This window comes from Anoplopoma fimbria, chromosome 23, assembly GCF_027596085.1.
Source record: "Anoplopoma fimbria isolate UVic2021 breed Golden Eagle Sablefish chromosome 23, Afim_UVic_2022, whole genome shotgun sequence".
NCBI lineage: Eukaryota > Metazoa > Chordata > Actinopteri > Perciformes > Anoplopomatidae > Anoplopoma > Anoplopoma fimbria.
Genome location: NC_072471.1, coordinates 8,783,214 through 8,796,809, shown reverse-complemented (window position 1 = coordinate 8,796,809; position 13,596 = coordinate 8,783,214). Strand labels below are relative to the sequence as shown.

Below are 13,596 nucleotides of genomic sequence, written 5' to 3'. Positions count from 1 at the left end.
CTCCGAGCTTAATTTAGCAGCACTCCACATCAAGCAGGCACTTGAAGACCCCTCCCCTCCTTGACTTCCTTTAGTAGAACCCTCAGATGGCCAACTCGAGCTGCAGAAAGCTCCTGTTGTGGCTCCTCCACGTTTTACTGCCAAGAGTGGCAAAGGGGCAGCCGGCTAAGCCCATTGTGCGAGCAGATATTCTACATTTAATGACAATGGTGCATGGCCACCATATGGCAGCCATGACTGAAAACTGCGTGCCCGTGTGGTAAGGAATGTCACGAGAACCACCATGGGTACCACAGATCTATTTTATTTCAGACTGTCAGTATGTGAAAATAGGGAATGTATTAAAAATGATCCCACAAACATATTACATCAAAAACATGCACATATAAAAGCAATTAAAAGCAGCATTGTTACAACATTAGTTCGCTCAAAAATAGAACAATATGTATTCCATAAGGAGCTTTGGTAGGATTTACCGCTGCATCCATTATGCTTCCCCTTTACTTTATTAAATCAGACATTTAGTCTCTGATTTATTGTTTTTGTAGCCGTCTTGACATAAAACAAGTCTTCAACAACCACATCTTCACATGTGAAATATACACGCATGAGTTTTGTCCTTAGATTACCTTTCAACACCCTTTTTGCCCTCTTTACCCTGATGGTATCCAGCCTTTATTTACCAATGGTGGTGAATGGAATTTTCTTTTTGTGGCACTCAATCATTGAATACTGTCATTCTCAACTCAATGGAGACATGTCTTTTCAGAAACAATGTCCAGATTCCTCAGGATAATCCACCGACCTCAATGTCAACAGTTTTCATAAGGACAACTGAACTTTCTCCTGAATAAATAGTCCCAATGAAAACTCCCCAGAGAGATGTCTGTGGATTACGCTACACGTAAAAACTACATCGGCAACAAACCGAGAGATTAACGCGGCGATGGGGGGGGAGGGGGGGCAGCTGTTCAAACCCCCAAACCGCAAAAGGCTTGAAGCCTCTCTTAGTTTCGATCGTGATCAAGCCGGGGATCAAAGCGCCTTTAAAAACATGGCATGCAAAGAAGGGTGATATCACTACCATTCTCTCTAAGAAAACATATTAGACACTTTTGCTAATTTTTGCCATCTTTTGCAATCATCTGGTGCTTTCAGTAAGCCCTTGCCAAGTTTTCTTCTTTGTGTTATGCAGGGGGGAGTAAAAAGTCTGCAGTGAGATGGATGATGGTTGTAGCCCTCTAGTATCTGTCAGGAAAGGCTCAAACGGTATCTGGGCATTGTGGTATAAGGTTACTCAAACATTGCATGTACAAAATGGAGCAGCTTGTTGGCTTTTCAGAACGTGTGCTTAGGGGCATCCACAATAAAGATCAGTACCACGGGACTAGCCGTTTCTTTTCCTAGAAAAAAAAAAGAAAGTTTTCTCCCACATAAAGCAACAAAAAAAAAAAAAAAAAGCAGCTTGTTCTGGAGTTAAAACCTGGCCTCTCTCTTACTTTACCCCTCTCCCTCTCTCTATAGTAGTACAGCTTCTATCTGCAACCACCTAACCAGCAAGCAGCAAGGCCCTGGACTAGCATACCAGTGGAGAAATTCCCAGATAAGTAATACTCCTAGCCTTGGGGCTTCAGGCATCGGCGCTTTGGCCACTCCTCACGGGGCTACGTCATCGGCTCAGAGGCACGCAGCCACTTCCACAAAAGGAATTCCTTCTTACCGCCTTGCATGTAAGTATGAGTGCGTTATGTGTCTGCGTTTTGCATGTGTGTGTGTGTTAGACAAAGCAACCCAGACAATGAAAGAGGTGGAGGGAAAGTGAATATGACCATGGAGATAGAACAACCCAGACATGAATAAAAAATAAAAAAAGAAGAGGATTCAATGAGGATCAGTGAATCCTTTAGTGTGGATGTTCATTCTGAAAGTGTGGATGTTCATTCTGAAAGGTGTGTGTGTGTGTTGTGTGTGTGTGTGTGTGTGTGTGTGTGTGTGTGTTTACTCCCGAGACAAAGAGCTCACAGCTCCTGTGCTATTGGCAGGGTTCATGAGGCCAGAGGGTACGAGGGGGAGGGTTAGAGCGCTGCAGGGCGACCAGCTGGGTCCCGACGCTAGATGAGCCAGCCGTGTTGGGAGCTGTAACCAGACTACACACATGCACACGCAGCCCTTTGCCTTCACTGCTCTAGCTGCTGCTGCTGCTACTGAGGACGACCATATATGGCCCTGGGATTCCCATGGAAAAAGAAGACCAGGATTGAGGAAGAAGGGGGGGGGGGGGGGGGAGAAAGAAGAAAAGAAAAAGACCGCGAGATTGTAACTGTATGTTTCACTTGGGCTTTCACTCAAAAGCCAAAACAATAGCCGTACTTGAGAGCCAAATTAGTTTCCATGTGAGGGGTCGAGAAAGGCGAGAGGGGGGCGCCGAGGTGGGGGGGGGGGGGGGGGGGGGTAGAGAGGTCAGATAGCTACGGAGAGATGGCGTTGATATTTCCATATAATAGAACCGTTATGTGACAGTAGAAAAGCTCACTGAGCAGTCGCTGGCATTGAGAACGCTCCACAGTGATCCCCCTCTCCTCTCCTCTTCCTCCCCCCCACTGGCACCGACACCACTCATGCCAACGAGCTCTGTGCCCAAGAGGTTAAACGGATAGTGGGTGGCGCCAGAGTTTGCCCTGCAGACATTCTACCAATTTATAGCCATTACTGCGAAAAATATGGATCGTCACCAGCGTGGCACTGCATCGCGACGCACGCAAATGAAAGACCATTAGAACTAAAATAAGATGAATACATTGTAATACACACCTTAAGTATAATAACTTACTCATATGTAAACAAATGGAACAAGAAACCTGTACACCATCACTAGATTTTGAATAATTGCACTTAATACAGATTAATACTTGTTTTTTTTCATTTATTGTGCAGCCCTACAAAAAGATAAAACTTCCAGACTTCCAACTATAAGTTCAATTGTTTATCAAATTCAAGTTAATAATATACTGATACAATGCAGACCTCGATCATCTCCAGTTGAGAAACTGGTCCACGATTTAAAATAGTAGTAACCCATACATATTCAACACAAGATTACATATTTTTGACCGTTTCTGGGGTAAATAATTTGACAAGGCAGTGCAGATGTATGTATGCCTACATGTGTGTAACAACATGTGTCTATGTTAAGCTAGTGTCAGAAATGAAAGCAGAGCGAGTGGAAGAAGCAGGCTCACTAGTGGAGCCTCAAAGAGGAAATGAGAAAAATAAACAGCCACTTCCTGTTCCTCTCTGGCCTGAAATCTCCAACACCCTGATCCCCCCCCCAACCCAACCATCACCACTTCAGCAAGGAAAGACGAGCAATACTCCCCCCTTCCTTGCGTGACATAAGGGCTAACGTTTCTAACGTCACAAAGGGGTATGATGCCAATATTAAGAGAGTTCCTTATTTGATGGTTAGCCACTATGGTAATCAGTTATGAATGACAGCTGCTTAAAACATGCATCCGATGGCACAGAGATAACAAATAATGTGCACATTGGCAGATGATATACCCTAGATGGATAGTAAACATAAAACTATGATTAATCTGCAATCAATTAATCACAAATTGAGATTCCTGCACATCGGACCAGGATTTTTTTGCAACATTATCTATAAAACAGCCAGTGGCCTAGACATTGGGGATCGTAACGGTGTCTAAGCAGGAGTGGATGTGGGTCATTAATTATTAATTTAACAGTCAATTAACATCTCAGCCTGATTGGACCCAGTGACCTGACATTTATGCTCTATAAAACATGGCGATAAAATGTTGTTTGAGGACACTGTAATGAATTTAAGTGTCTATTTTGCAATCAGTCTTGATATTAATAATGCATGATTTTTGTTACCCCTCGCTGATGAACAAAAGCATTATTTTCCTTTCACTACTTCCTGTTTTTAATTAAAAAAATGAATATAATGTGAAAAGTCTTTGTGAGAACTTATCATATATATTAAACATTTGTCGACTACATTTAGTAATGCACCAACAGGAAATGCTGATGTCTGTGAAAGCCCACTCTTCTCTCTTCACCAGCTCGTCGACTGAATCTTTTTGTTGTCCGGTGAAGGACATTTGGCGTGGAACAAAAAGGTTTAAAAGCATTTGGGATTATTCAAAACATGGAAAACAGATCTACTAATAGAAAAACAAAAACCCATGGCCTTCCAGCGAACACAGAGGCCATACTGCTTACGCAAGACCATTTGAATCACAAGCCAAAGTACTCAGGCTGTCATGCTGCAGGCCCATTTACTGACACTGCCATTTATCTGCAGGAAGAGCATCGCTCGCATGCACTTATTCACGAGCACACTAATGGCCGAGCTTCACAGCAAAGGGCAGCTTCATTCAATCTCATGGCCACTCATGGATCAGCGCTAACAAAATCAATGCCAATTAAGTGAAAAGGAAGAACCTTAGACTGTACAGCAATATGGTAGCAAGTTTTATAAGCCGATATTAGACAATGTTGTATCAGTACAATATCATTTTACAATATTACTGGTGATATATGCAAGATTATGGAATTATGGTTTGTTTAATTAGTACTATCAAATTAGCAACTGAGTAATCGTATCATGATGCGTTTTCAAAAATACAGCAAGGGACAAGAGGAAGCGACGATGATTTAATAACTCGTAATAACTCAGGATGTAAGGATATCATGTTCTGGATCTCCTGGTTTCTCAATAACACAAAGTGCAGATTGTGTACAATTAATCTGCCATGTTATACACATGGCAGATTAATGTCATCCGCTGAAGATGCAGCCATTTTGAGAATAAATGGAAAGAATGTAACCTCACCCCTTCCACAGACAACAAATGGACATGCGCTCGCTGCCTTAATTGCACTCGCTGCTCTGTAAGACAATGAGGAATTCACATTCTTTGCGTCCAGGTGTTTTCAGTTCAAAAACAGCCCATAAAAAAAAAGAAAGAAAAAAAGACACTCCACGTGAGACATGTGAATGCCGTCAAGCAAACAACAGCAGGATGGCTTCAAGAAGACCTCGCTTAAGTAGAAGACAGACACTATGTGCCGTGGGGTGGGGGGGGGGGGGGGAACAAGCTGAAGTCATCCCACAAACATTTCACAGCAGCTCGATGCTATGCACGGCCTGTAAAAGTGCGGGGCAGACGGAGAGCGCAAGTGGCGGGGCAATAATCTGTTGAGGCACCCGGCAGGTTCATTTACACAATAGTCTCGACGGGCGATTACGCTCGCATGTTATTTCTCATCCACCTATAGAAACCATTCCACAATGCAGGGATAAGAGCTACAACTTCATGCATGGGGTGACAAATAGTGGTAAAACCAGGACATCATCCAAACACAGGAAGCAGTGAAACATGGCAGCCTTTGGTTTGAAATCAACTGCTCATTTTGATGCAGTTACAATCAGGTGAAATAGTTAAGGGTGACATAAAAATCCCAACCTGCAGCAGGTCAAATGTGCTTTTACGCAAGGTCAAGTCTGTGTCCTTAGCCTTGCTGTCAAGTCGGCGCAGATCATACATATATACGTGGCAGCAGGTTTACTCTGCTGAGGAATTCTCCTCACGACCCCCAGGTAAACCAGTTCCAACATGCAGCCAAGCTCATCTGACATACTTCAGAGAGCCCTCACTGTTCAGGATCCTCTGGAATAACTGCTGTGCATTATCACAGCAGTGTCTGTATAGAATTGGGACGCGCAGGATTCACACGAACAAGAATCAACTGGGCCACAGAGGTCGAGTTAGCCAAATATTTTTTTTACGTCGTTGACGGAGAATTTGAAGGCCTTCAGTCATTTTGACGGATTGCACGGGTCACCGAGAGCATGAAGGGATATCTTTTCCCCCTTTGAAGATTGAGCCATGCATGATTTTTGTTTCAGAGGAAGTCAACACTTTCTGTTTTCCTTTCTATAAATGGCTTTACAGTTTCGTGTATAACTTCTCAGCAAACTCAAAGTGATCGGAACACACTAAATCTCTCACTTGAGGATAACTTCACATGCATCCATTTACCGTGACATAATATGTTCAGCTACTATAAACTGTTGTTTCGTGCTCCACATTGCAAGACATTTTACAATCCTTCCAACTCCGTTTAGCTCACACAGTGGCTGTCTATTATCAAAAGTTGACATGTTATCATGACACACACTGCGCAGGGAAACAGCACCGACGTGTCACAATCGGCAGATGACCTGGCACGCTGCATAGCATTGGCGCGCAAACAGCACAAACACTTCCTGCTGTTGATTATGGGGTTGGTGAGAAAAAAAAAAGAAAAAAAAAAGGTTGAATGAAAACAGTGAACAAAGCCAGCTTGACAAGGAGAGACCTGCCAATTATACACCAGGTAATATATACATGTTCTGGGACTCGGATTCTAAAATTAACGCTCTCAAGTCATCAAGCAAGCCGAGGTTACAATAGCTTGACGGTGACTCACTGCGGACTGGAATTCAGTTGTGCGTCGCTTTATATAAAGAAATGAAATTGAGGACATCGTGTTTATCTCAGGTTAGTGGATCTAAAGTACAACTATTCTGACTCAAAACAGCCAAAGACGCTCAGAGTTACATGAAACCCTTCGACGCTTGCTGCGTAAAAGTTCATACATTTAACCACATTCAGAACTGGTCACACAAACCAGAGATGGTGCGGAAGTGGAAGTAAATCTAATAAATCATTCCCTCATCTAACAGCACTGTCCATCAACTGTTTCTGCTGTTGTTTCATGGCTCGGTTGGCTTTAATCCATATTGATCCCGGACAGGTTTTCTTTATTTTATTCCTAATGTTGCTCTTACCATCTGCTCGATCTCACTAGGTTACACATTACTTCTGCAAGACCTGTTTTGGTGCATGCGATTAATAAATTCATGATGCAATAACATTCCCTCTACTGTACCCTCAAGTCTGTGATGTCGTCTGGGAAGCTGATCGTTCATCAGAATGAATAAATGGCACCAAGGGGCTAAAGAAGAAGATCATTTAATTAAATTACAATTATACTATTTTATTCATTGAACCAATACACACACGTCCCTATAGGCTTCTGATTTCAAACCAGAATTGAGACAAACAAACATGTGTCATTATGCAATGATGCACAATCATAACTCATATGGCAAGCAGCAAACAGTAAACACATCTATGTATGAGCCACAACTTCACACCCAAAACATGACAATGGCTAATCACATTCAAGGAGGACTGGCTGTTAACTATTCGTGCTAGACAAAGAACAATAACATCTAGACGGTCTAGATTCCAGACCATGAATTATTAAGTTGCATCTTAATGTATTCTGCAATATTTTAGAAATGCATGAGTGACTAGCTGCTACTGTAAGATGGCCTTAAACCATAACAAAGAAACTGGAAGCAAAAAAGCGGAAAGAAGACTTATTCACAACGGACAGATATCAAGTCCCTGAAGACAGCATGGGCAGTTACTGTTGGGCACAGGGATCCTGTTTCAGTCTAAATACTGGAGTATTTTACCATGAAAACCCAATGATACCTTTTCATTTCATTGAGACAACATTTTAATGTAGTTTAACTTCATCACGTCGACTTAAAAGCCTATTTAAAAATGGACAATAACTCTTCAGCTGGTTATGACAAAGAAGCAGAAGCTAAAGAGACTCGTTCTCTGCACAAATCCAACAAAAAGAAAAAGGACAACCTGGCACTGTCCATGCCAGGTTGTCCCCCACCATGTGGTCAAGTCAATCTTATTTATATTGCCTAATTTCACAGTTCACAAATCTGCCTCAAGGGACAAATACTCAAATTACTTTCGAACAATGAACAAAATATCAACTGAAAGGCTGCACTGCAGGCCAGCTGAATGGTGTCTTTACTACCTGGACCTTGATGTTCAACAATAACTTATTACAAAAGGCACTCAATTGTGCTGGTCTCTACGCAAATGTGTACAACTTTTCACTACCATCCAAAAAGACCTCAGGGATGTTGATTTAGATCATGCCCATCAAAAGGCTGTTGCTTTACAATGCTTTATAGGTTTTATTAAACCTACATGCAAAAGAGCATTTTCATCTGGGCTCACTGTAGGCCACATGCTGTACACCCCTAAAAAAAAAGACAGCACTGTCCATTACATTTCAACCTCAAATGATGTAATCCTAGGTAGTCTGTATCTAACAGTGATCAGATCTGGGAGTTATTCTTCAGGCAGCTAGAGCCGTGAGAGATTTTTGTGGATTAGGCCTTTCACGATAAGACACTAACCTGTTGTAAAAGGCGAGCAAAACAGGTGAGAGTAACAGGGAAAGGATCTGCATTGCAATGTGATGCTTTGCTTGTCTTAGCCAAAGGGGCCTCTCCACATGAGATGGAAGGATTTTTTTCTCCCTCAGGCAGAACAGACAGGAGGCTTGGGGGTCCGTAAGAGGATGCCATGAAGCCTCTCTATCAGAAGGACAGGGACATGTCAACGGCATTTTATTTTTTGCTCCTTTAACTGGCCAACTGCGATGCGAGCCTCTGGCACAGCTGAGAATCTCAGGGGCCGGGGATGTAGCGAGAGATCCACAGCAATTATGCAATGTGTTAATATGACTGAGGCTGGTCGGGATGAAAAAAGAAACACGGCCACCTCACCATCTTCCACCACATGCTCTGTAAAATTGTTCCATTACAAAAACCTTGAAATTGATTCTCATTTCAAAAGCACTGAGCGCTGCCAGGGACTCTTTCTCTGCTCAGCCTGTTATGCAACTCCCGACTCTGTACATGCAAATCCACCAACACAAGTGACTAGCAACCTTCCCTGAGTCGTTGTCATGGAGACAGCGCAAGATAATGTTCATAGACTTCAGGGCCATAATGAGGGTGTGTAATGTCAACAGAGCAGAGGCATTGTAATACCCCCCACTCTGACATGTTAAGCTGGTCTGGGTCTTGTCGCCTCGGTCCTCTGGATCAACAAAGGCTATGGACGCTTAAGACCAAAAAAAAAAAAAAAAAAAAAGGTGTGGGTCAGTGTGGAGATTTTCTTGCGTGAAGCGACAAGCCCCAGTTACCTCCACACTAATTGCCTTGATGGAAGCTCAGTGGGGCAACAGTCAGCTGGGCCTTGGCGTTGCATTGGGAGTATCAGGCCAGAGAGAGAGAGAGAGAACGAATAGAGGGGAGGGGTTTTAGGTGACAGCTGAGGAATGTCTGCTCCGCTCTCTCTTTGCCATGGTTTCAAGCGACTGTCATGTGAGGAATGTACAGGCTTGGACGACAGGACCTGGAATGCTACCCTCCTGAGACGGATTTAGCAGACGAGATCTAGAATCTCCGCTCGTCTACCTAGCCCCTCGTCCGCTTGTGCATCCTCTTTCACCGTCCACCTGAATCCATGCCGCCCGCCTGTGTCTGGGTGAGCCAAATCTGCCCTCGGTCAACCACATCACAGAATGGAAATTTTTATTTTTTGAATTCGCAAAAAGCTATATAAAAAGTCAAACTATTCACCCTAGCGTGTATCAAAAACTGAAGGCGCCACGGCTTATTGTTTAATTGTCCAAACCATCATTATTCACTAACAAAGTCCATCTGCAAAAAAAGGGTGCAACGCAATGGTCCTCATTGTGAAATCACATCACAGTGACAACAACAGAAGGGAACATGTTTACGGGTCCTTCTGCATCAAATGGTGTTTAAGTGACAGAAGGCCCATGACTCGCATGAGGACACAACCTCTAGCCTATATGTGAGATCATGCCAGGGCTGCACTACAAAGCGGAGCTACAGACTCTGAGTCATACCCAAACTTAGTATCATCTCCCGAAACCCAGTTAGGAGAACTTGTGGCGGTGGTATTTATAACCGTGCACTGGTCCACCAGCACTGGGAATGATATCGCTGCACCCTATTGTGGAGTGAGTCCTCGTGTAACAACATGACACACTTCACAACAAAGCCAGAGGTCAGCCATTCGACAGAATAGGGAAGTGCATTTTATGCTAAAAACATGAAACAATTAGCAATGTAGGTTTTGTTCAATGCAAAACTTGTTGGTTTCATAAAAAAATCCTATTATGTTATTCTATGGATTTTATCAAAAAAATAAATAATAATTTGAAAATCGCAAGGGCCGCTTCTCGTCTCCAGAGATGGTTGGGTCTGGAGTGTGGCACTACAAATTCTGTCCTCACTTTGTCTCATCCCTTGACATCGGCCCAAAGAAAGGCAACGCTTGCACCCCAGAGCAGATTCTGATCACAAAGAATGGTTGATTTAACAATACCATTAATATTTGGACGGAGCAAATATTTCCACGGATAAAAATCAACTCATCACCTCAAGTTAGAGCTAATGACCCAATCTCAGAAAACATACTTTTAATGCTTTGAATAGGTGTAACAAAGTATTGGACAACAAACATGCCATCGAGCATGGTGGTACAATTAGCAGTACTCAGGCTTACCAACACGGCACATGTGGGTATGACGAATAAGGTGACATCACTTGAAATCTATGCAAAAAGCATTAAACATTTATTGTAAGAATGATTTTTACATTTATTCTTATATATATTTAAAGCATTTGGCACCAAAACAAACATGGTAGAGAAAGCATTCTGGCTGATGCAATGAATTACACTGTGGCAAGGCTTGTTTACAGAATCATAACTGGAATTTTTTTAATTGTTAAATTGGTAATTAAGTACCTGAGGTGTCTAAAAAAGGTACATACACATACAGTGCCAGTCAATAGTTTGGACACACACCTTCTCATTCAACTACTTTGAAGAATCTAAAATATAAAACATATTCTGGTTTGTTGAGCATTTGTTTGTTTACCACATAATTCCATATGCGTTCCTTCATAGTTGTCTTCAATATTAATCTACAATGCGGAAAAAAATAAAAATAAAGAAAAACCATTGAATGAGAAGGTGTGTCCAAACTTTTGACTGGTACTGTAAATGCAATGTCCTAGTTAAAAATCCATCCAGGTACATTTTTTCATTGGTAATGAAAAACTGAAATGATGTTAATGCACAGCAGCTGATATTTTGAATATACCACATTCGTATTCTGTTTGTAACAAATGTGACTAGATCCAATAACATGAGAGTTTATATCTCATAAGTATTATCTATTTGAGTGATGTCACATTGTGAGCTGAGCAGATAATGAACAAAAGTAGTAGAAAATACAAATGAATCCCCAACTAGATTGCCAATTGCTGCAGTTCCACTCCAAGCAGATCTAGTTACAGTAACATGGGTCCAGATCAGTCCTCCCCTTTCTTTTGAATGCACCTACAAGCTACTGTACTGCTGTTTTACCAGCCTGATAACCAGACATTTGGCTATGATCACTTCCATGAAGCCTCATGCACTGGTAACACCTGGCTTTACTGAGTAACGACATGAACACAGAGCTGCCATTTTCATGATTTGTCTGTGAAAGCTTCAGAGGCTAACTAGTCAACGTAGCTACAGTGGTGAGCGAGCAAATGGTTATCAGCTAGCTCCTCCTGCTAATGTAGCGTTAGCATACATCCCGCTTGGCTTCCACTACTCCCATTATTAACCTTTTTTTTGTCACTTTTAAACTATTACACCAAACACTGGCGTCCACTGTGTACAAACAACGCAAATGTCGCGCACAGTTACGACAATATAAGCCTGTAATGGAATGACGGTGTAGCCACAAGCGCTAGCTGGAGTCTGCTTGTTCCAGAGAGTAGCCGGCGCCCGGCCGCATAGACTGGAGCCGACGTTTACAGCAGCGCGGGGATTAGACGGCACCGCATTGAAGAAGAAGGTGGAGAGTAAGCTAGTTTAACAAGGGCGCAAAAAAGTAGTCCCGCACAGCAAAAGCGTATTGATATCTGAGACGTGCAAGCACAGTAGAGACGATATAGTGCGTGTTGATGTGTGTCGTGGGGAAAGGGAACGAGTGTGTTGTGGAGGTAAACAACGGGATGAGATGGCTTCCATTTGACAGGTGTTCCAGCGCGAACGGGTTCCTCGCAGCTAAACGAGATCTCGTGTCTGCGGCTCTCTGGATAACTACACACAAACCTGGTGGAGGGCGGTGAGACCGTCTACGTTGGCGTAGTTGATGTCGGCGCCCCGGTCCAGCATTCGCAGCACCTCCTCGGTGTCGCCGCTCGAACAGGCGGCCAGAAACACGGCGCCATCATCGAACTTCACCTTCGTCTTCTTCTTCTTCAGGACGGGAGGCTCCTGGTCCGTCTCCGAGCCCAGCCACCGCTTCAGCTGCTCATTCCTCTTCTGCTTGGCGTCCGCCATCTTCATCCCCCTCCTGTCTCGGGCTTCTTATCTTTCTCCGAGAGAGGATATACTTTATAGTGCCACTATCCCACAGCGCACTGGGGCGTGGGAAGGGAGGGCTGGGGGGAGGAGGAGGAGGAGGAAGAGGAGAACCGAGAGAGAGCAAGAGAGAGAGAGAGAGAGAGAGCGTCTGGATTGTTTTATGTAATCTCGCGAGATCTGGAGCTCAGGAGCTGCAGTATAACGTCATCATGAGCAGATTATGAGGGGAGAGTGAGAGGGGTAATCCCTTATAGACTGTGTACACCAAATAAAAATAGAGTACTTTAAAATATTACCTAACATCAGGAGGGGTACTTTTACATACAGTAAAAAGTACTTGATGTTACAAAAGTACATGACACTAAAAAACCTCTGCAATACAAATACACTGTGCAATACAATAGTTATAATAGATTATGAGGGGAGAGTGAGAGGGGTAATCCCTTATAGACTGTGTACACCAAATAAAAATAGAGTACTTGAAAATATTACTTAACACACAGTTACATACAGTAAAAAGTACTTGATGTTACAAAAGTACATGACACTAAAAAACCTCTGCAATACAAATACACTGTGCAATACAATAGTTATAATAGTTTCTGTCTGTATATGTGATATTACAGTTACTGTGGATTCTTTACTGGGGTTTTTTTTATTGCTCATTTGCTTATTTATAATACTTATTTTTGATCTTGTTTTTTTACTATGTCTCTTGCTTAAAATAAGATAATCCTTTATTAGTCCCGCAGCGGGGAACATTTACAGGATTACAGCAGCATAGAGGATAGTGCAAAACAAGAGACATAGTAAAAGAAACACAAGATAAAATAAAATGAAATAAAAAAACAAGTATTATAAATAAGCAATAAAAAACAGTAAAAAAAATCCACAATAACTGAAATATCATATGTACAGACAGAAACACTATTATAGCTATAGTTTCCACTATCCTCTATGCTGCTGTAATCCTGTAAATTTCCCCGCTGTCGGACTAATAAAGGATTATCTTATATTATTTTATCTTATCTCATCTACACTCAATTTTGTATTGTATAAGGACCATTGTTTATTGTGACATTACTGGGTAGATGTCAAAGTTCCCCCTTAGTTTAACCATTACATGTATGACACATGATCTAACAATAATATAGGGTAATACAATATGTGAATAGCTTCACAAACACAAGGTCAAATCTAGCCGTCTTGTTTTAACCATACCTCCCCGGTCTTTA

General features: G+C 42.4%; 1 protein-coding gene across 5 annotated transcripts in view; it reads right to left on the bottom strand.

Annotated features, from left to right (window-relative positions):
- ppp1r12a (protein phosphatase 1, regulatory subunit 12A) overlaps positions 1-12,422 on the bottom strand; it is a 48,376-nt gene extending 35,954 nt beyond the window's left edge. For all 5 annotated transcript variants that reach the window (XM_054624258.1, XM_054624259.1, XM_054624261.1 and 2 more), the window contains exon 1: positions 12,107-12,422. In XM_054624258.1, the coding sequence (XP_054480233.1) occupies positions 12,107-12,343 (237 nt within the window). In that variant the 5' untranslated portion in view covers positions 12,344-12,422. The remainder of the gene's footprint in view (positions 1-12,106) is intronic.
- Between the last annotated feature and the right edge of the window lie 1,174 nt (positions 12,423-13,596).